This window comes from Mytilus trossulus, chromosome 3 (genome assembly GCF_036588685.1).
Source record: "Mytilus trossulus isolate FHL-02 chromosome 3, PNRI_Mtr1.1.1.hap1, whole genome shotgun sequence".
Taxonomy (NCBI): Eukaryota; Metazoa; Mollusca; class Bivalvia; order Mytilida; family Mytilidae; genus Mytilus; species Mytilus trossulus.
This window is the reverse complement of record NC_086375.1, coordinates 27,069,470-27,093,107: the sequence shown is the minus strand read 5'-3', so window position 1 is coordinate 27,093,107 and position 23,638 is coordinate 27,069,470. Positions and strand designations below refer to the sequence as shown.

The following is a 23,638-nucleotide window of genomic DNA, read 5'->3' as shown; positions in this document are numbered from 1 at the left end:
TGTTGGATTGAACCTGGTTTGATAGATAGCTTAACCTCTCATTTGTATGACAGTTGCATCTAATTCCATTATCGCATTATATCGATTCCGATGCGTGAACAAAACAAACAGACACAATAGGTAAAAATGTCAAAAAGGTCAACATTGAATTATCATCCTAATCACTATAAGAACAAGCAAATGCAACAAATTTTTATGTTAGAGGTATGTTTCAGTTATTTACACTTGTTCTGTTGATTGAATTTGATTTTCTTAAGGTTTCTTTTTTTAAATTTGACTTGGAGGTCGATGTTTTAATTGTTCTTTCTACTCCTAAACCTTATTTAGAGATTAATCTAAATTGTGTTCGATATGTTATTAGATGATCCGACTACGACGGATACCAAGTAATTACATTGGTTCATATAGCCATATGAGCTAGCAACTGATAAGTTATAGAATATAGTTCAAGCTCTGTAGGCTTAAGTAACGTGACTATACGAGTATTTTTTTTCAAAAAATATTTATTTCTGCATTTAAATTAACAATCGAAAAAATGAAATATAACTGTTTTTACAATCGTACAATAGTACATAAAATAAATAGTAAATACATTCATAACATTTATCACACATGTTCTTCATTCTCAGTTGAAATGTTGAGCTTAGAAAATAAAGGCGAGGCTTGTGATCCGCTTATAAAGAAAGTGCTAACACATGGTATACACAGTATACATGTGTTTCCCGATATAATTCTTCGAAAGAAAACGCAGAAATAAATTAAATTTATAAAATATTGCGGATACACGTGTTTCCATACCATTTGACAAGCAGTCACAAATTCAATAATAAATATTTTGGGAAATCTTATACTACAGCCAACTTTTGAATTTTGAATTAAATTTACTGTTGATTTACTGTTTATACGTAAAAAAAAACGTATTTCATATTAACAATGTTACTTGTCTTTATTTTTTATTTCTTTTGAGGTTGGGCGGTAAATATTGTCAATTATATATTCAAGATGCACGCAAAAATAACACTTAATATTTGATAAACAAATATGTACCAGAAAATTTTTTCAAAGCATAGTAGTAAATTATCTTTTAACTGTATTTAAGATGTTTTTATATCTTTCCATAGTTCATATATAATAAATCATAGTCTAACATGTTAACGATGTGTTCAAAACAGCTTCACTCTCAACTTTGAAAACGTTTGGATTCATAAAATATTACATTCTATCAAACGATTCTGTATTCAGATATTTTTTATGTATATATGAAAATGCGTATTATCAAATTGCAAAAAAACTTACTCCTTAAAGTATAGAATAGTGATACATTTAATTATAGTCGATTTTCAATAAATCTGATAAAAGTGGAGGTCTGTGGTAGTGAAACCTCAAATAGAATAATTATTTACAACACGTTTTAGAACCTCTTCATTCAAACTTATTTTTGTATGTCAGTTCGTTTTTTTACAGTGAAGTCTATCTTTTATGGTATTTGCTTACTTTATCAAAGGCTTAAACCCGATATAAATGGCTTAAAAACCATGTACATAAACAAATTCTAACAATAAAACAGACATTGAAATGTACTTTTATACCACATCTCCTTGTTTCTAATTTTGATTACAACATTTCAAAAACATGTAAAAATATTTTTCAACATTTAAAGACACAAAAAAAATTATCACAACCAAGCACCCTAAATAACCAACCATATTACATAGCATAATTGTATAGCATATAGCTGTTGGTTATGAGTGAGTATTAAAGACAGATGAAACCGCAAAGGGTATGTTCACTACAACAGTAAAGATATAATGAACACATGAATTGGTCAATTCAAAATATGTCATATAAGCATGTTTGGAAGCTGTAATACGACAGTCTTCTCACGAGTGATTCATATAAGTTTTCCACTATTTGGAGTTGATCAGTCAGACATTGGTTGAGATTCAGCATATATCACAAGAATGGATGGAGTATAATACGTCACCAGTTCCGCCGACATAAATTACAGGCACACGTCTTTGCTGATTTAAAAGTCACTTCTCTGACACCGTCTATGCATCGTACGGCAACAGTTACCTGAAAACAAAATAGCAATCATTTTATCCGTACCATTGATTTTACCTTTGACTTGATGTGCTAGTGAAAGGTGCTGTTAGGAAATTTTTATTGTTGTATATGATATATGATATAATGACTGCTTTTTGATTAGTACATCAAAATGCAATTTATTCGTTTGCCCATTATTGTAAACTTAAGAAAGATGTGTACTAGTTCGATAGCCAATTGATATTTATTTTTGTGAAAGTTATTTAAGAAATTATTTATTTTCATCGTAAACCAAAGTCGTTTGTTTTTTAGTTTCCTTGCACTAGCTATTTGTTATCTCGTGAATGCAAACGGGAAATATATTCGGAAAACAATAATAAAAGAAAGCAAATCATTAATATGAACATTATCAGATATTTTCGGACAATCAAGGCGTTTCATATTGATATATAGATTTATGCTTCACTTTCATATTTCTTTACTCAATTATAGTTTCCTGTGTTCAACGATAAGATGTCTACAGATCTTAAGTGAAGTCCTAAAAATACTTACATAAGCTTGTTGACTTCCTGACATTTAAAAAGAATCCTTCAACTGCAGCAAAGAATTTCCTTTCAATTTTACTGAGAAAGTCAAGTATGCAGTTGAACGATTTTATTATTAGTTACTGTAGTTCCAAAATTTTATCAAATTTCTAAGGATACTTTCTTCGAATTTGATTTAATATATGCATATCATTATCAGGGGTAACCCTGCGTAAAGTTGGGTTATGACGATTGAACACTTTTGCAATGTAAAGATTTTTTTCATAAAAAAAAACAGAAGAGAAAGAGAAGTTTATATGTTTACATATTTTATTGTTATACCATGAAAACCAAATTAGCCAGAATATATCGAAGGGACATTATAGCCTCATAAGGCGATGCCAAAAAAAAAATGGTGAGGATGAGACTACCAAAACCTGGAGATGATAGCAGGTGCTGCGGAAGTGTGTTTATATCCTCCTCCGATATTTAATTGTCAAAGCTTCAGAATATTTATTATACTTACATCATGTGTTGCTTCTATACTGCAACATTCTGCCCTAGAAGTTACTTGATGCAGTGGATTTGTTAAAAGTGTTCTTGATGGTGATGGTATGGCAAAAGAAAGACAAAAACCGCGGCATGCAGTGGTGGTCACATTAAATTCAACACAACCTGGAATCTGTACACTTCTGGAATGACCTGAAATAAACATAGATGTCAAATGTCAAAATTAGACATTAGAACTAACCATAATTATACATATATAAAAGGTCAAAGAGAAAAAACATTTGTCAATCAAGTATATGAAATGTATCCTTCATCTATTGTCAAAATAACTTATGAACTTGGGCTTCTAATATGGGTATTATACTATAGGAAGATGTGATGTGAGTGCCAATGAGACAACTCTTCATCCAAATAAAAAATCATAAAATTAAACCTTTATAGGTCAATGTACGGCCTTCAAAACGGAGCTATGGCTCACACCGAACAACAAGCTATAAAGGGCCCCAACACTACAAGTGTAAAACCTTTCAAACGTGAAAACCTACGGTCTTATCTATATAAACAAAACGAGAAACACGTACATTACATACACAAACGACAACTTCTGTACATCAGATTCCTGACTAAGGACAGGTGCAAACAATTGCAGCGGGATTACACGTTTTAACGGTACCAAACCTTCTCCCTTTTACTGAGACACTATTATAACATCGAAACACAGAAAAAAAACACGATAAAATATCAATTGGAAGGCTTAACTCAATCCAAAAACAAAAATTAACACTATGAACGAATAAATTTGAGATGCGATACCTGAATGAATTAACATTGTTAATAAAGTTATTAGGGATAAATATTTAAGGTCAAAAGTAAATAAACAAGTTTAAACCAAGCTATGGTTAGATATGTATATTTGTCTCTAATATTTAATTAACTGTGCATTTGTATTCAGATATCGCAGATCAAATTTATTCGTTCATTGTGTAATCATACGTTTTTTTGATTGAGTTAAGTCTGCCAATTGATATTTTATCGTATGTTTTTCTATGTTGTGATGTTATGCTATTGTTTCAGAAAAAGGGAGAAGGTTTGGATCCATTAAAACGTTTAATCCCGCTGCAAATGTTTGCACCTGTCCTAAGTCAGGAATCTGATGTACAGTAGTTGTCGTTTGTTTATGTAATATATACGTTTTTCTTGTTTCTCGTTTTGTTTATATAGATTAGACCGTTGGTTTTCCCGTTTGAATGGTTTTACACTAGTAATTTTGGGGCCCTTTATAGCTTGTTGTTCGGTGTGAGCCAAGGCTCCGTGTTGAAGGCCGTACTTTAACCTATAATGGTTTACTTTTTGAAATTGTTATTTGGATGGAGAGTTGTCTCATTTGCACTCACACCACACCTCCCTATATCTATATTATATACATGATAAATAATGAAACTCAATACAATGATAATCTAACCCCCAGGGATGTTTAATTAATTGAACATTCTTTGGTTGTCGCCGGTTAATGTCTGTCATAATTGACTTTTTCGTAAACTGTATTGTGTAGGTTATGCCGTTAATATTCTCTTTTGACCATGATCAATGTAGGGGCATTTAACAGCTGACGATTCGATATGATATATTTTTTTCTCATTGTTGAAGGTCGTACCCATATTTCAGTTTTGATATTAGTTATTCAAAAGGTATTGTATGATTTTCGTTTACTCAATACACTTGTCTGAAATTACATGCATTACAATACATATAGTTAGTACCAAAGGTTTGTATAGTCAACATTACAATGCAAATTTTCTTCCTATTTATTGTCCGTTTTATCGTCAATCAGACATTAACTATTTATATTGTACGAGATATTTTTCATGTTTGATTTCAATATCGGTTGTAATCTCGGAACTTGGTTCACCGTTGCATGTAACCAAAACTGAAATCTCGCGTGATCTTGTATAAACAAATGAAGTAATCAGCGAAGAAAAGACAATAAAGTGTATCCTTAATCCCCTGTCACAATATTTCATTAACTGGTGTTTCCCATATTAGTTTATTGTATACATCATAAATAATGTAACCCAATAAAATAATGATCTACTCCTCAAGGATATTTGATAAATGAGAAACTGTTGTGTTGTCATTGTAATCAATAACAAAAAGTTACTTTGCTTATTTTACGTTCTTTTACTAAAAATTCACATTTTAAAGTTGCGGAATATTTGCCCAGTACAAATTCCCAACAATAATTATTCTTACTAAAAAAAATTGAAAATTTAAAAAGCGTTAAAACTTGTCAAAAAATTAACCAAGTCAAGCATATGCGAAGAACACTAATGGATTTCTAAATATGGACTGTGATATTGATAAATTCTTTCGACAATAGTGGTTCCTTTCTACCTATGAAACTCCTGATAATATCCATTTGCTGTCGCTAGTTTTCTTGGTTATTTATATGCAAGGATATGACTCGCTTCCCTTCACTTTCCTGTATAACACATTTCCATTTTCATTAAATGGACTATATACTTCTCGATTTGATTATGCTCCTAATCAGGTATTTTAAAGGAGCGGTCGTCGTAAAATATTCTAAAAAAAATGCGAATTTCATTTCTTTGTTTCAAAATATGATTCAAACAAACAAAACTTGCAATTATTTATGTCGTAATGATGCAGTGAAAAGACTGAATTTAGAACCTTCAATGTATTTGTTCAAACAAAATTAACTGAAAATAGCTTGTCATTCGTCAAAAACTTAAGGCTTAGAAATGATAAAATCTCATGAACTCAAAACTATGCGTGACTCTATGCATAAACAGGATAAGTTCTCCGAAAATGCATGCTTCTGACTCATTTACTTCCATCAGCAATACAAAGAAACCATAAAATATAAACATTTATATTATATGTTCGACTTTAGAACTTTATCCTTTGTCCTTGTAAGTCCACGGCTTCCAGCTTTCTTGGTACCAATTTTTCTGCCCCTAATGCGGATTTCGACAACAAAGGTCTATTTCAGTGATGCTCGAAGTCATAATATTTGAAAATCAAGAATTTATATAAAAGACTAAGAGCATATAAACCAAAAAGGACAAATAGCCATATCAGGGCACAGAATCAGACATTGCATGAGGGATATCCATTCTAAAACTAAAAATAATTTCCGAAATTTAGAACCAGCATTTTTTTATAACACTATAGCCATAGTTCCATGCAAGTACGAACGTCCTGGTTCCTTGGCTGGTAATACTCGCTAGGGCGAAGAAGCCACCAGAAGAGGAAATGATACGGTGGTAGTAATAACAGTAACGATACAACCTGTTCTGAACCATATTGATTATTCAGTGATGCTCGAGGTCAAAATATTACAAAATCCAAACACGGTTTAAATGATGAAGAGCTTATTACATATTAGGACATAAAAAAACCTCAAGCAAACTTAAATAACACTAGATCACACCCGTGATATTGCAGATCCCTGACTGAATTAAAGTGTATAACTATGCGTAAGCCTTATTTTAGTATTGGTATTGTCATCTGATAAAGTCATGCCGAGTATAAGATACACAGTTTTCTCTACTTTCAAAATCTTTCTGTTTAGATTGGTCGAACTGGAATTTATCAATTATTGGTAATATTAATTATTTGGAAAACAAAAGGTCCTACAATGGAGTATTTTATTGAAAACTGTACCTATACTCCTTATTTTAAGTCCAGATTTTTAGTATTCGTATTGTCAACTTAGACAGTCTTACTGATTAAAATACTACAATAGGGAATATTTTTACAATGATTGACTTTAGTAGTGTGAACCCTGTGCTTATAACCCGTGTATATATCAACATTCTAAATACAGCGTTTAGTGGTGCGCCTGTCAGATGTGGAACGTACAGGTAAGATAATAGGTTATAGGTGAATATACTTTTGGTATCGGTATCGGATTCTACCCGGAACTTCTTAATTATTGGCAATATTAATTATGTGGGAAACAAAAGGGTCTGGAGTGGTGTAATTTTTAATCTACACCATTGTCCTATATTAGCTATATATATAGTTGAAATCTTTGATTTGTCGTTTTTACCCGATGACAGCTGATAAATTGGACCTCGTTATTATAGTATTAAAGATTATATCCGTAGTAGGATGTTAATAAACTCATCAAAGATACCAAGATTGAAATTTTGTATTTGTGCCAGACGCGCGTTTTGTCTATTAAACACTCATCAGTGATGCTTGAATTAAAAAGAAAAGTTTCAATGGCCAAATAAAGTACGAAGTTTAAGAGCATTGACGACATAAAATTTCAAAACGTTTTCCAAATAAAGCTAAGATAATCTATTTCTGAGGTAAAAAAAAGCCTTAGTATTTCAGAAATTCAATGATTGGGCTGACTACTGGTTTGGTTATACTCTCGGGAAATACAAAACTCCACCAGCAGTGGCATCTCCCCAGTGTTTTTAAATAAACTCATCAAAAATGATGTATTACATTATAATCGGCCGCATTGCTTAATAGTAGACCAACTAGATACATATACTACATTCTAGATCCAGATGTACATTTTGCTTTGTTAACACTAAAGGAATGACCGTGATGTTTTTCTTTTTATAAAAAAATAACATAAAAAAGGTTGTGCACACTAAATAACCCGCGTAGCGTGCTATTTTCAAGTGTGCACCACATTTTTTCATGTTATTACAAATAGACAGATACAATGTTACAGTTATATCTTATAATTTAATTCTAGATTCTATTGTAAACTACAGTAAACCATAAAAAAAAACCGTTGATGACGTCAAGTTCACAGGACTAAAAGAAGGACGAAAGATACCAAAGGACAGTCAAACTCATAAATCTAAAACTGACAACGTCATGGCTAAAAACGAAAAAGACAAACAGACAAACAATAGTACACATGACACCACATAGAAAACTAAAAAATAAACAACACGAATCCCCCCAAAAACTAAGGGTGATCTCAGGTGTTCCAGAAGGGTAAGCAGATCCTGCTCCACATGTGGCACCCGTACATTATGTCTATGAGATGATAAACAAAACGACGTCAACCAATTAGAAGACGCGTTACATCCAAAATAAAATTATATAGGTGCAACTAGGGATTTTTGGGAAAAAAACTATCTAAAATACTCAAATGTTCAAGAGGCGGCTCACTGTTGGAGAACTCACCAAAATGGGTTCATCATTGACTAGTTGTTTCTCTTTCGTTAATATGCACGGGCAATTTGCAACTTGACCTTTAGAAACAAAAATGAATCAATCTTTCTTCTTATCCCATGATGTTACTCTTGTCATGCGCATACATATATAGAGAAAATTGTTTTCCTTGTCAACACTAGACTTGTTATTGTTTGTTTTGGAAAATTGGTTGACAGGCATAACATCAAAATGCACAATTTAATGCCGTCAGTAGGCGACGTAATCTAAAGATGTATATGTCTATCTAAGATGATGGGAATAATCTGTGGTTTCTATCATTTGATTTCCATTCAAGAAGTGTAAAATACAAGACTAATGCGTCGTTATAAATAACTATTTATAGAATAAGCGGAAATTATGAAAGTTAGACATCTTCTTCAAGTTAAAATATACTTATTTATATCCTTTTATATTCTAAATATATAATATACCTGTTATTTGTTTTGTTTTAGTGACGGTACTTGGGTACTTTATACACTAAAAAAAAATTGGTTAATTGACTTTGCCATTTTAACTTTTTTCGATTCGAGCATCACTGATGAGACTGATATAAACAAAACGCGGGAATGGCGTACACTACTATAAGCCTAGTAATTTTAATGAGTTTTTCAATATATCCGGTAAAACGACTTAATTATTTCTTATATTATATTGCATAAAATAACTGCGACACACTCGTAATGTTAGTGAAATAATCAAACAGCTCTGTATTTTGAACAGTGAAATACTACTGTTGCCTTTATTTAATTTCGATTATAAACAGACAAATAACGCTATAATGAAGTTTTTAAGGTATAGCATATATTCTTAGCCCGTTAATAATGATCGTTGTGTATTTTAAAGAGATCTGAAGGTCAGGAATTTGTAAATTTCTAACTAGGTATTTTTTTATTTCTAGGTTCAGAGGCAAAATATAAACGTACTGTATAACTTAGAGACTGAAATATTATAACCTAAACTGTCTTTGCCTTCTTTGGGCTCTGAAACTTTTTTTTTCAAAAAAAAAAAAATATTATGACAAAATGTTAAAATCCTAGAATACAAGTTTAAGAAGGGTCCAAGATTTTCGTTAGCCCTTAATAATTGTGGGGAAATTATCTGATTTATATACACCTGACAAGTGGCGGCAGATACTTGTATGATTTCGTGTGTTTTATCGTGAAAGTCTTGGACGAGATATTCAAAGTTAAAAATTTATTCAAATATTCAATTAACATTTTTTTTCCTTCCGCCCAATTTTTTTCATGCGTAGTGTTGTTGTTTTATAAGATGTCGCTTAGATATTGGGAATATGTTATCGTTTTTTATACGCTTTTGAAACTAACACTGCTTAACCAAACACTTTACGTTGTAAGAGTTATCTCCCCAAACACTGTTTTTCTTGTGGCCAATACTCCTTCGCAACCGTAAAAAAAAAGAAGACAAATTTATTTTACCAAATTGCTCGTTATATCTTTAGGATAAAGATGGCTACTTGGACCGTAGCTATCCGGAGACTCCATATGAGAGTTATCCCCCTTATGCATTTGATATAAGTAGTATGCATTTCTAACTGGTATACCATTTGTGATAGAGACCTAATGAAAATTAGGTCGAGGTCAAAAGTTAAGGTCAAATTCTAAATTTTGATGTTGACTTATATTCGACAAATTATTTTTATCAAAATGTTAGTTGCGACATGTCGTAACTTATAAATTTTGGTTGAAACAGTATGAAGACAATAAATGGAATTTTTGTCCATCTTTTATTTGGAATTATGCGTAAAGTTATATTACTCATTAACCATACATATAATAGAATTAGGGTCTTTTGATTTGAGGTTCTTAGTTTGTGACCTTGAAATTAAGGTCAAGGTCATATTTAAATAAATTGATCAAGATTTCGATCTTTGCTTTTAATTCATATTTATACATCATGAAGCATTTTAAACTGATTATTCATATTTTAATATCAAAATAGATCTTTACTGGCGGAAAGTCCCTCAATTGTTCTCTAAACAATTGGTTTTTGATTTATTTGTGGTTGCATTAAAAAAAAAATTAAACACATTTGTAAAATCTCATTATCAATATCTGGCTTTAATATTTGTTGATTGCTTAACTTCCGGTTAAGATCTAAAAAAAATATATGATAGGTTGAATGAATTCAATGGATACATTTCAATCATTCTATGAAAAACGATGACATCGCTTATAGCATAACAAATCTTTTTTAAAGCAATATTGAACAATTTCATTGATAGTGAGCATAATCAGTCGTTTTATCTGTCTAAATCAATTTGATATTAAGTAAAACGTCTAAACATCATCATTTTTGTTAAATGTCGGAAGCTGTAAAGATTAACCAGATCAGTTGTGGAGAGTTGTATACAGTGATCAGACAATTATAAGAGAGGCAATCCTATTTTTGAAAGCATTGGTATTCCGTTTAAAAGACATTTGCTGAATTGCAATAAGGAATTAATTACATGGATCAAACATATAGGATAGAACACTATTGACACACATTTTACTTTGAAATCTTGTTTAATTTGACGTTTATTGCTATACTATTTTTGTGCTTTTTGAATTTTAAAGAGGCAGGAAGAATTATCATTACCAAACCTAATATAAGATATTGGCGATCAAAAAGTCATTTTAATGAAAACCTTCAAGGAAATTGACCATACACATACCATTGATAACAAATACATATTCTACATACAATTTTACTAAATTTTCAGTAAAAAACATGTAATAGGAATGGTTTTCACTGCATTTAATTCACATAGGGGCTATTTACTGAAAAACACAGAATGACAGATTCATATGTGTGCTTTTAGATTGAGAAGAATGATTGTTAGATCATATACCCTCATTTATTGTTAAAAACGTTGAAACACTACTTAGGTAGCTTTTGACTAATATTTGGTATTGATAATTGTAAAAAGTAGGAAAGAAATTCTTAACATAGACAATAGTTTTCATTGGAGGTAATTAAACGTTGTCATTTAGATATACATCAATTCATGTTGGTTAAGACTGTCCTTAAAAGACTATCCTTCAACATCAACCTGAATGAAAAACCTGGAATTTACGGATATGTGAATCATCAATCATTTAATTAATATGTTCCAATATTGAAATATTTCAGCAACAACTTGCATATGTTAGGGTCCTTCTTTAAAAAACAAAAAGCTTGACATTTTTATACATATTATGAAAAATGATAATGATGTATATTCTAAAATGGTACATGCAATCACAATGCATGCACAGTCTTGTTTTTTTCGATTTACCTATATGGCTTGACAGGTATTATTAGGTAATTTTTTGCCTCTTAATAGATGTATGTGTTTTTTGTTTTATTTTCATTAAAAACAAAAAAAGTTTCGAAATGTGCTGTGGGCAACTGTCATATTTTCTCAGAAATATGACTAGAATATATAGAAAAACAACGTGGTCAACCACTGGACATGACGTTTGATTAATTAAGAAATGATTGGTAATTTAAATAAACCGTAGTTGAGTCGTGACTACTTTCAGGCAAGTAAGACCGTTTTGATGAGTTTATTTACCGGGAATGAAGGTTTGGTAATGAGAATATATACAAATATTTTTTTACGAAAATCGTTGGCAGGTTTTTTCTTAATCATGTGAATTGATATAAGAAGATATGATATGAGTGCCAATAAGACAACTCTCCATCCAAGTAACAATTTATAAAAGAAATCCATTATAGGTCAAAGTACGGCCTTCAACACGGAGCCTTAGCTCGCACCGAACAGCAAGCTATAAAGGGCCCCCAAAATTACTAGTGTAAAATCATTCCAACGGGAGAACCAACGGTCAAAACGATATAAAATCGAGAAACACTTATGAACAACATAAACAGACGGCAACCCCTGAACATAGCATGAATAAAACACTTGAAACCGGAAATATTTAAAATAAAGAATGCCGCACTACCAACTGATGATACATATGGGGACAAACAGATCAACCGTATTAACTCAATGAATTCGAAAGGTGTCCTACTTATAACCATGAATCTATACTGATGAAAAAATATACACGATATGATTTCTGCGTACAGATGGTTTCAGAACAAAGTGCTAAAAATTTGTGTAATTGAAGTCATCACTTTGAATGTACCATGGATTAACTTGAAAAGTACCACTGATGAGTCTTTTGTAGACGAAATGCGCGTCTGACGTAAAAATAAAATTTCAATCCTGGTATACATGATGAGTTTATTTGCAACCACTGGGTCGATGCCACTGCTGGTGAAGATTTACTTCCCCGTGGGTATTACCAGTATTCAAGACTTCTGTGTTGACTAGAATTTTCATTGAGCTCTTCATAATTATAATTTAACTGTTAACAAAATTTATAATTTTTGAAATACTTAGGCTTTTCTTCCTCAGGAATAGATTACCTTAGCTGTATTTGGCAAAACTCTTAGGAATTGTTGGTACTTTTGCTTTTCAACTTCGTTCTTTCTTTGGCCCTTTAACATTTTTTTTATTCAAGCGTCACTGATGAGTCTTTTATGGACGAAACACGCGTCTGGCGTAAATATAAAATTTCAATCCAGGAATCTTTGAAGAGTCTATTTACTCAGCATTTTAATAAGTATCAATTATGGACGAAACACGCGTCTGGCGTAAATATAAAATTTCAATCCAGGAATCTATTTACTCAGCATTTTAATAAGTATCAATAATTGCCGTTGCAAAATTCCGTAGTTATTTTCTGTGCAGATATACTCTTATTTTAAATGTAATGAGCAACGCAGCTGATAAAAGTACTAGAACTGAATTGTTCTAAAACCCATGTGTTATGTTCATCCTCGCTATTGTTTGTTTTCATTGCTTTAGTAAGTAGCCATTGTAACTTTTAGTCTGTGTTACAGAATAAAAGCTTGGTATCATTGATTAGTTTATTTTACTAATTTTATGTGTAGAATGATGTACTGGTGGATTTCGGTATCGAGACTTGTCATCTAAATCATAGGACGTTGCAAGTCTTTCTGAAATTCATTCATCAAATGTAATCTTTTATATCAGATAACAATGTATAGTACATTGATTTCTGTGCTGGTATTACAAAGAAGTGGCTGACAAAACCTTCAATATATCCAAATTATACTACGAAGGTGGCGATATATTCGTTTAAACTCTTTCTTTTTTTTAAATTGCTTTTTTGGTAAACTCTAGGGGGGGAAGGGAATGGCACACAACAAATGTTCTGGAATAGCCTCATAAGCCCGAAAGATAAATTTCCTTTTGAGAACACAAAAGGAAATTTGACCAATAAAACAGCCAATCCCCTCAAATGTCAAGTTAGTCAGAATGCATTGCAAGTCTTCCTGGTTTCAATCATTAAAATTGACACCGTATGACAGTCAACAATGCATTATGCATGTGCAAGTCGAAACCCCATTGAAAAGTCGTTTACTTGATTAATTAACAGATTATACTATTTGACTGCAGTCATACGTTCGTATTTTATTTATCAAAGTACTTTAAGAGTTTAGGCACGTTATAGATATTACTATGTGACAATTCAAACATCATCGACAGCCTAATACATTTTTCTTCAGTAAATTTGATAACTAAATACTATGGTTAATATATCAAATAAGACAGACAATGATTCGATTTATTAAATAATTTAAGGTGTTGTATTCATATAAGGTACGCATCGTTGACATTTTTGACGTTTTCTTGAATTTAATCATTTGCAAATCTCAACATTTTTTTCCCAGTACATATTAACATATCAATACTACTTTTATCGCGTTATCGATCGATTTGCTTCAAATAAAATGAAAATGTTTAAGAATCAGATGAATTGAAGAAATAATTAATGTTGAAAGGCAACAAAACAGCCCTTTTTCCCATGTCAATACTATTAAACCTTCTCTATAATTTCACTTCAAATATTTCGTTAAAAATTTTATATTAATTATGATCAGTTTAAAGTTCTTACGAATGGTTTCGTGAATTCTATAAAGACCAACATATATCCGTCACATAGTTAAAGTTAATGTTGTTATTTTCAAAATGTCTTTGTTTCACATATTACTTACTTTTAGTTAACCAATTTCTATCTGAAAGTCTTACAGTCAGTTGTAAGATATATCAACTGCGGATAATTCAGTACTGTTGGGACAAGTCGATTACAAAATGTTAAACTATGTTGAAAATTTTCAGTATTTCTTATTAACTTTTACACAACAACATCATACTGTTTTGTATGAAAATCTACTTAACAGTACTGAGTTTACAGCAAGCAAATTGTTTGAACGCTTATGAATTTACCACTATTAATAAGTATGACAAATGTCTATCATTACTGCATAAATAATTGTTCAGAATTTTCGATATTGAGATCAACCTGGACATTAAATACTAAAATTCCGTTACTAGTTGGCTGTTATATCTTTAAGAATCTATAGGGGGCATTCACTAAATAAAGGCAACAGTAGTATAGCGCTGTTCAAAATTCATAAATCGATAGAGAAAACAAATTCAGGTTACAAACTGAAGGAAACGTATCAAATGTAAGAGAACCATGACACAAAATAGATACAACTAATATCTGTGCGTATAATACGTATAAAGTACATCCTAAATGTTTTCTTATCGATTATTTCTTTTTTGTCACTATGTCTTCATCACGAATTGGTTGACAGATACCATGAGTATGTGTCTTAATTCAGCAACTATATGTTTTCGCGGTCTATCCCTTACTAAAATTGAGAAAGAAAAGGGGAATGTGTCAAAAAGACTACAACAAGCCTCAAGAGCGGGACAAAAATCGAAGTTTTATCTGCCGAATAGGCAACGTATAAGTACTGTTCGGAATTATTACGTCCAGTTTTCACTTATTAAGTTGTAGCTTTGTGATCATGTGTCAAAACCATAGGATAAGGTTATCAATGTTAATGGGTAAAGCAAATCGAATTGGCTTAATGAAACATAAACAGATGGTTATGTTGGTTATCCAAAACTCATTTATTATTATTATGGTATTATCGTTATGATTAATATAAATTGGATACATTATTCTCTCTTCTCATTTGCGTTGGAAATTAACGTCCCCTAAATTAAACGGAGGATATTGTATGGAACACATGTTCTTCTTATATGGTATCATTATGCAATGCAATCAAAATGCTGTTACTTCTTTTACTGAACAGCTATTTTTTGTCGAAATGAAAAAGCCTTTCTACTGTTTTAATAATCATGTGCTATAAGGAGAATTGCAATGTTAAAATAATATTTAATATGACTATCCCACGCTTTAGATTATAGTATTCATTGATGGGTCACCAGAAAGTAATATTATTAATCTCAACTAATAGTATGCCAGGATTGGGGCAAGCTATAAAACATGAGAATACCTATAACTTTTCAAATGCAAAATCAGCATGTATGACAGATAAATAGATTAACGTAATGTTATGTTCATAGATTCATATCCTGAAACCTATCAGTTGTGTTTATGTCTATAGAAAAAAAACATGCATTTGAACAACAGGAAGCATTAAACCATCGTCAAAACATCCTTTGCATTAGTAAGAAAACTAGGGAAAACTCAAGGTAGCATCATCATAAGGCAAGATGTTAAATATGACTTATGGACTTGGAAAAATACTCAGCCAGACTGATTGGCTTGGATAAAAGTTTTTTTTATTATACATCATACAGACACATGCATTTCAATGACAATTTGCTGATAATATAACTCATAATATGTACCAAAAAAGTACAAAACATTGTATCTATTTAGTTTTTCAAAATTCCAAAAACATTGTGCTAAACACGGCTAAGGTAATCTATTCCTGGGATAAGAAAATCCTTAGTTTTTCAAAAAGTTCAAAGTTTTGTCAACAGCAAATTTATAAAAATGACTACATAATTGATATTCGTGTCAACACCGAAGCGATGACTACTGGGCTGGTGATACCCTCGGGGACCAAACGTCAACCAGCATTGGTATCGACCCAATGGTGTTTATAGTTATCAAAGGTACCAGGATTATAATTTAATACTATTCGAAATGTTTTTGCCCTTTTTTTGCAACTAAACATAATTGCAAAAAGTAGTTTTCCAAGTGTAACAAGAATGTGTCCATAGTATACGGATGCCCCACTCGCACTATCATTTTCTATGTTTAGTAGACCGTGAAATTGGGATAAAAACACTTATTGGGCATTTGAATTAGAAAGATCATATCATAGGGAACATGTATAATTAGTTTCAAGTTGATTGGACTTCAAAAACTACCTTGAGCCAAAAATTTAACATGAAGCGAGACAGACGGTCGGACGGACGAACGAACGGACCCACAGACCAAAAAACATAATGCCCCTCTACTATCGTAGTTGAGGCATTACAAACAAAATAAAATTTCATAAAGTGAGAGATGTAGTTTACTGCTATTCTGAGTCACAGATAAGACGGAATCAAAAACCAACTTTTCCATCAGACTGTTGCTTGTGAGTGCTTTTAAAACATGACAAAAATATCATGCAGGCTCAGTATGAAACACGTATTCAGTTTTAGTGTATATCTGGTATATATGACGAGTTTATCTACATGAACTTGAATTTACGGATTCATGCAATAAAAACTATGAACACAGGAATATGATAGCAGTTTATTGCAAGTAGGACACAATATCCAAAGGTCGCCAACCTCGTTCATCTGAAACTGCGTAGATATTATCAAACCCTGACATTAATTACATTGGCAGAAAAAAGTCCATTAAACGGGATGTCTTGAATTTAAACAATATGTGGTTTTAATGAACAAGTTTTCTGTCCATTTTTACTTTACCAGTGGGAAATCATTTTCGATATTTTTCTTATATTACTGCCACTTTTCACATCAGTTATCAAGGTCCAAGTAATATCTAATTTCTAACAGATGTTCAAAGTAACAAAATATGTGTTTCTGTCAATGGAATAAGTTTTATTTGCTATTTGGTTTTGAAAGGAAATCCTTGTTTAATGTTCTTATTACAGTCATTGCAAGAAGTTTATTGACATTACAAAGACGATATGAAGTAGCAATGTTTCTTATTTTCATTTGAACACTGTTTGACTTCATATGTGAAATAGTACGTATAGGTTGAAATCCTATACATTCGGAAATTCACCTGCTCTTTCTATCCTTGATAATTTTTACCGAGAAGAAATAAAAAGAGAAAATTGTCTTTTACGAGCATTAACCTGTATATTCAGTCGACTGGCAATAAAGGTCATGTTGAATTGCTTTTCTGTGTAGTTTGTCCTTATCAGTCAAGTTTTTTTTCTCAGCAAAAGATGTTAACAATATGATTTAGATCTCGAATAAAGAAGACATCGTCATGATGAGGAATTGTGGATCTTGTCATGCTGAATTTTTGTTTGTCATTTAAGGGAAATAACTCCTATGGGAATTTAACTTGCAATTTCAGCAATACCGATATATTTATAAATATTATTTTTCATTATATTTGCAATCAGTTTTTACTTATCTATCTTGCTTTTAACTCAGTTCCTTTAGAAAGTGGCGAAAATGCTTGCAACTGATAAAAACCGTCATTAAGGGACAGTAACTTCAATAAGGAGTCGACATATCATTTTGAGAATGGTGATTTAATTGAAAACTTTGTCTTGATGATAATGTTGGTTATTCATAGTTTTTATCTATCTATCTATTAAAGTTTAAAAGATGACGGGGCTAAAAATACAAACAGTTGGTAAAATACCTTTTTTAAGGACATTTCCCGACATTTATGATGTTAAATGAGAGTACATGAATTCATATTGTTTGGTAGGCGGGGATCATCGAACACATTTTTCAAACTACATAGCTAAATCATGACTGTGGCCAAGTTTGGTTAAATTGTTTATTTTAGGAAGATTTTTTGTGATGGATGATATATGAGCTATACGATGAGATAAGCTAACTTAAATATTTGTACGGGACACAGATGATGCAATGGATTGCATATAACGTTATAGGTTTGTGGTAATAGGCATTGTCTATCATTTCATCTGGCAAACATAAGATAAAAAATGGAAACCCCAAAATTGTAAAAGGATATAACACAAGAACGGCAAAACTTGATATGTGTCCTGTGGAAATAAGCACGGTAAACACATTTGATTTCATTTTGTTGAGGCCAACTAAAAACAGAGAACGCAAATCAATTTCGGGATGTACAGACGTACAGGGGTAAAAAATAAATAGCACTTAATAAAAGGATCCTGACTTTGTCAGTCACATGCAAATTCGGTTGTGTTTAATGTGTTTGGTTGTCATTATCAACCTCTTAAATAAAACATAGACCAACTATGTTTTCTTATCCCAGAAGTAGATTACCTTAGTCGTATTTGGCACAACTTTTTTGTAATTTTTCGGTACTCAATGCTCTCCAAATTTGTACTTGTTTGGCTTTTTAAATGTTTTGAAATGAGCGTCACTGTTTAGACTTATGTAGACGAAATGCGCGTCTTGCGTATTGAATTATAATCCTGGTACAATTGATAACTATTTTACTGCAGAAATTAATATATATTCGAAATATAAACTTTATGGAAATAGGAATGGAATGGTCAGCGCTATAACTCCTACATATCATGTGGGAAATTTATCAAAAAAAAAGGTTGAACAGACCAAACATATTGGTATAATTGTATTTTGACAAATGAAATATATGCCACAGTGGAGGTATTGTAATAACATTTCTTGATTATGACTTGCTTATCTTTATTTTGTTAAGAATAGAACAGATAATAAACGTGTACAATTTCTTTTAAATCAGTCAAGTACTTTTTTCATTGGACATATGTAATTATAGCACCTGTTACTTAATTGTGTCATGTACTTGAATTTTTTAACTTGCGTATATTCGAATCGTGATATCGGAGAACGATGTTGAAATGTAAACGATATTACTAACCACTTAATTGTAATAACAGACTGCTAACCTGTCCAATTGATCTTTGACTTTGTTTTACAAACCTCATAAGTTTTATCGGATCTAAATAAACATTTAAATTATGTTATCTCTGCTAGATATCTCGCCTACCCTTTCTAGCTATTTATGAATGAGTTACACGACCATATTAAGCATCGGAAATAACACTTTGCTTTTCGGATATGTTTACACCATTAACTCTGAAAATTGTAGACGATACTCACAATTACTTAAAATTCTAAGTGACACCTGGTAATACGTAACTTATTCAAAAGAAGCATTTTGGGCAGTAATAAATGGTAAACACATTTAATAAAAGACTTTGAATTTCCAATTATGTTCTTGTTTTTTTGTACTTATACTATATTTTGTTGATAATGTCGAAATATAACTTGTGCTATCACAATATAAAGAAAATTTATGCGACAATCAAACACAATAGTTTACACAAGGAAATGTCTGTATCAAATGAGGAATATGACATTTGTGTACCATACGTTTCTTAAGTTTGCGCTTTTGATTTTGCCATTTGATAAGGGACTTTCCTTTTTGATTTTTCATTTTGGAGTAGGTGTTTTTGTTATTTAACTTTTCTTATTTAAGAAATCTTATGATCTCATATAGAACATTGTTAAAAGAAAAAAAATTGGTGTATATTCTCTGTTGTGTTAATTGCATTGTATTGTTACATTTCTCTTTTGTCCCAATACTTATGGTTTCCAGCACAATAGGAATTGAAATATTACTATTTTGAACTTATGACTGATACTAAAACACAAAGTTTATGTACAAACAAATATTATTAGGCATAACCTTACCTACTATAATAGTTATCAAAGGTACCAGGATTGTAACTATAAAATTGTTATATTATTGTTAGCCTCATTGATTGACAAATTTATAACTCTATCAAAACCTTTCCCTTTTTTTGAACTTTTTCATTAATTTACGTTTTTATGGTGTATTTGATGACCAATTATTACATGCAAATTAATTAACTTCAAAAGTTTTGATATGGTCTTCACTTTCATAGTTTACATCATTCCCTTGAATGTCATACGCTAGTAAAATATTCTACTGGCTAAATACAAACAACAATTACTTTCATCACTGTGTTATATATTTCACCATTAAATGAATTATTTAAGTCCCAATTGTACACTGACAACTACAATTATTAATGCTTCTACCACTACAGAGTGTATTTGTAAATATTTTTCAGTCACATTGTCTCAGCATTGTTAATTTGTGGAATTACCTCACCTTGACAATGATTAATTTCATTATTGTGTTATATTTTTTACCATTGCATGGATTAATTAAGTCCCTATTGTATAATAACGACTACAGTTATCCATTTGGCTATGACTGCACATTTTATCTCCATACATTGATCATCCCAATCTAAATATTGTAAATCGGTTTCTTTACCTCTCTGTGTCTATTGTAACAGCAAATCGTACACAAATCTAATTCTCTGATTATTTCATTTTTCTTGTTTTATAAGCAAATGAACTATCAATTGTCTTAACACAGTAGATATTTTTTTCTCTTTTTAAATGTAACCACAAAGACACTAGTTCGCCAAATCATTTAAAAAACCATATAGTAAAATATCACGATAACTTGAAATTATCTTCCAACAAAAGATACACGTTTCTCTTTTTTTAGATCAATGCCCTACCAATCGGATGTTTTTACTTAAAGGTATGCAATTATCGTTAACTTATTTATTAGGGACCACGGATCGAAAATTATACATCACTACAACGCAAATATATGTTATGATGAGTTAGAGTATCGTATACCTGAAACAATCATCAAAATTTTGCTACAAGTTAATCATACACAAAAAAGAAAATCATATTCAGTCTTTAAACTTAAAATTGAAGGATAGAACTTTTATACAAGAATATTTGAACAATCAAAAAAGTCTGTAAAAGGGAGTTTAAATCCCTTAAATAGTTGTTACTGGTACTTACCTACTCTGTGACACCCTGCTCGTTCCCAACGATGTAATGACAATGAAGATCCTATAAAAATGTTGAGCACTAAAAAAGTTCTATAACATGTCAGTAAATTGTTTTTCCACCAGTTCATTTTTAAATATACTTGTTTTGTCATTGTGAGGACGAAATTATTATAAAGTCCTTGATGATATAAGCCTGCATCGGAACACTAAAGACTGAAAAATGACATTCGATTTGATTTGTCTCCCCCACAAATTGTCTTCGTAGAAAATGTTCTGATATTTCCAAATTCTGTAGGTCGCTTACGACATTTTCTTTCTCAGTCAACCAAATCTGCTAAATAGAGAGAAATTAAAAAATAATAAGTGGATAAACAGAAAAAAATGACGTATAAATGAAGGCTTCAACTATTGACCATACTTTAAAATCTTTGCTCAGTGCTTTGTCATAGAAATCGATATTCTTAATACCTAAGTGTGTCGTTAGGATTTATTTCCGTTAATAGTTTACTACATCAACTCAGAAAATTGTCTTAATAGATCTACCAATCGTTACTTAATATGATAGGTTTACCGTAATATATAAAACATATATGTTTTAGTTCAATACAATAAGTGGTATTTTTTGTTTATTAAATAATCCAAATGCTAAATGTTAGAGGGTAACATTAGTGTTTTCATATATATATTGATCAATTTGTTATGATATTAAGTAACAAATACTTTATAAACAAACAAAATTCGCACGTCTTTTGAAGTAACATACATACAAAATAAGAAACAGTTTCATTTTGTGTAACCTTATATAAGGATGATGCAACTTCTAATACTTTCTATATTTACTAGAAGCTTTACTTTGTGAAATGATCGATAGTCTAATAGCAAAAAAAGATTTTTTTAGACGTTAGGCGTGTCTGGCTACCGAAATAACCTAGTAGTAAAGCTTCCTTCTACGTCATTATGTCTCTGGTGTAGAGTTGTCTCATCGACAATCATATCATACATGCGTATTCCTATATCACTTTAATTTGTTCTAAAATACATATTTTAATATATAATTAAACAGTACTTATACATTCGCCATTAACCGATTAAGTATGCTTAAACCAAATCATTGTAAACATAGTAAACGAGCAAACAGGGATCCGTTTCAAAAAACAAACTTTTGGTTTTTTGTCCATTTATCTTTTTTTTTTTAAGTTTTGGCCAAATCTATTGATGATTGATTGGTTGTATCTTACTTAACATCCGGTGGCAGACAGGACTGGTGATGCATGTTCTGGACGAAATCAAACTAAGAATATAAATATCATAAATTGTCTGATATATAGATCGATCTGGATGAACGGGACGGGAGGCTTGATATTTGTTAACGTATTATAGGCAAAATATCTAAACGTTGCTCTCTTATGAGGAAATATGTATGTTGTGTATTACAGAAAATAATGAGAGAGTTCTTGGACGTCGAAGTAACTATGGCGGTATCCATGGGGACGATTTCACAATAAAACGTACGACTGAGATTGATTTTAATGATACTGATTTGTTCATGACTTAAGACTTATCTCAGTCGTAATTTTTTTTCTGGGAAACCGACTCCTGATTACTATACTTATAGCAATACCTATACCAATTATATGGCTCCGCTTTAAGAATATACAGTTGATTACAATACGGTATAGTAGATGTACAACTTTCAAAATACAAATTACTTGGCTTGGTGTAAATTTGATAGCTAATTTCTTGTTTTCATTTTGGTTTATGAACAAATAATTTACAGATAATCTCATTGAATTTGAAGTGGCAATTTATGAACTATATCGTACCAAACAAATAACATATAAGGTGAGTTAGACCCTGGTCACCTCTGGGACCAACGCTATTTTGCATACATTTATCATTTTACAAAATTGTTCCCGCATACACGAGATCAAAACAAAAATTACTGAAATAAAAAAAATAAAAAGACATCACTGCAACAGATAAACAGTACTTCCCTCATTACTTCATATCAAATATTAAAAATAAAGTCCTTAATGAATTATGCGTAAAAATAAATTATTAATGGGACATTGGGGGAGGAATATTATCTTTCCATTATAATGGACCGGAAAAGATGTGTTTACTTTTATTATTCCATGTCACGTATCACGCGTTAATATCATTATGTCAGCGTAAAAAGCAATAGAACACATGCAAATAATGCCGACACATTAAGTCCACGTGGACATGGAAGTGACATTGCCTGACTGTTTTTAATAGTAGAATACTAAAACGTATTGTACCAGTTACCAATCACAATGCTTATCCACTTCACTATAAGGAAGCGTTGTGGTAGATTTAAGGTCGTACAATACAAAGATTTTTGCACTTAAAATCTCTAACCTTTAAAATGCTGTTACTTTCTTAAAATTGCATATAAA

At 31.2% G+C, this 23,638-nt stretch overlaps 1 protein-coding gene across 1 annotated transcript; it reads right to left on the bottom strand.

The window, feature by feature from the left end:
• Positions 1-584: 584 nt before the first annotated feature.
• Positions 585-21,618, bottom strand: LOC134709327 (thyrostimulin alpha-2 subunit-like). The gene is made up of 3 exons (XM_063569494.1): positions 21,229-21,618; positions 3,097-3,272; positions 585-2,076 (listed from the first exon to the last, which is right to left on the bottom strand). Exons 1-3 carry the CDS (start codon positions 21,368-21,370, stop codon positions 1,981-1,983), a joined length of 414 nt encoding a protein of 137 aa, XP_063425564.1. The 5' UTR covers positions 21,371-21,618; the 3' UTR covers positions 585-1,980.
• Between the last annotated feature and the right edge of the window lie 2,020 nt (positions 21,619-23,638).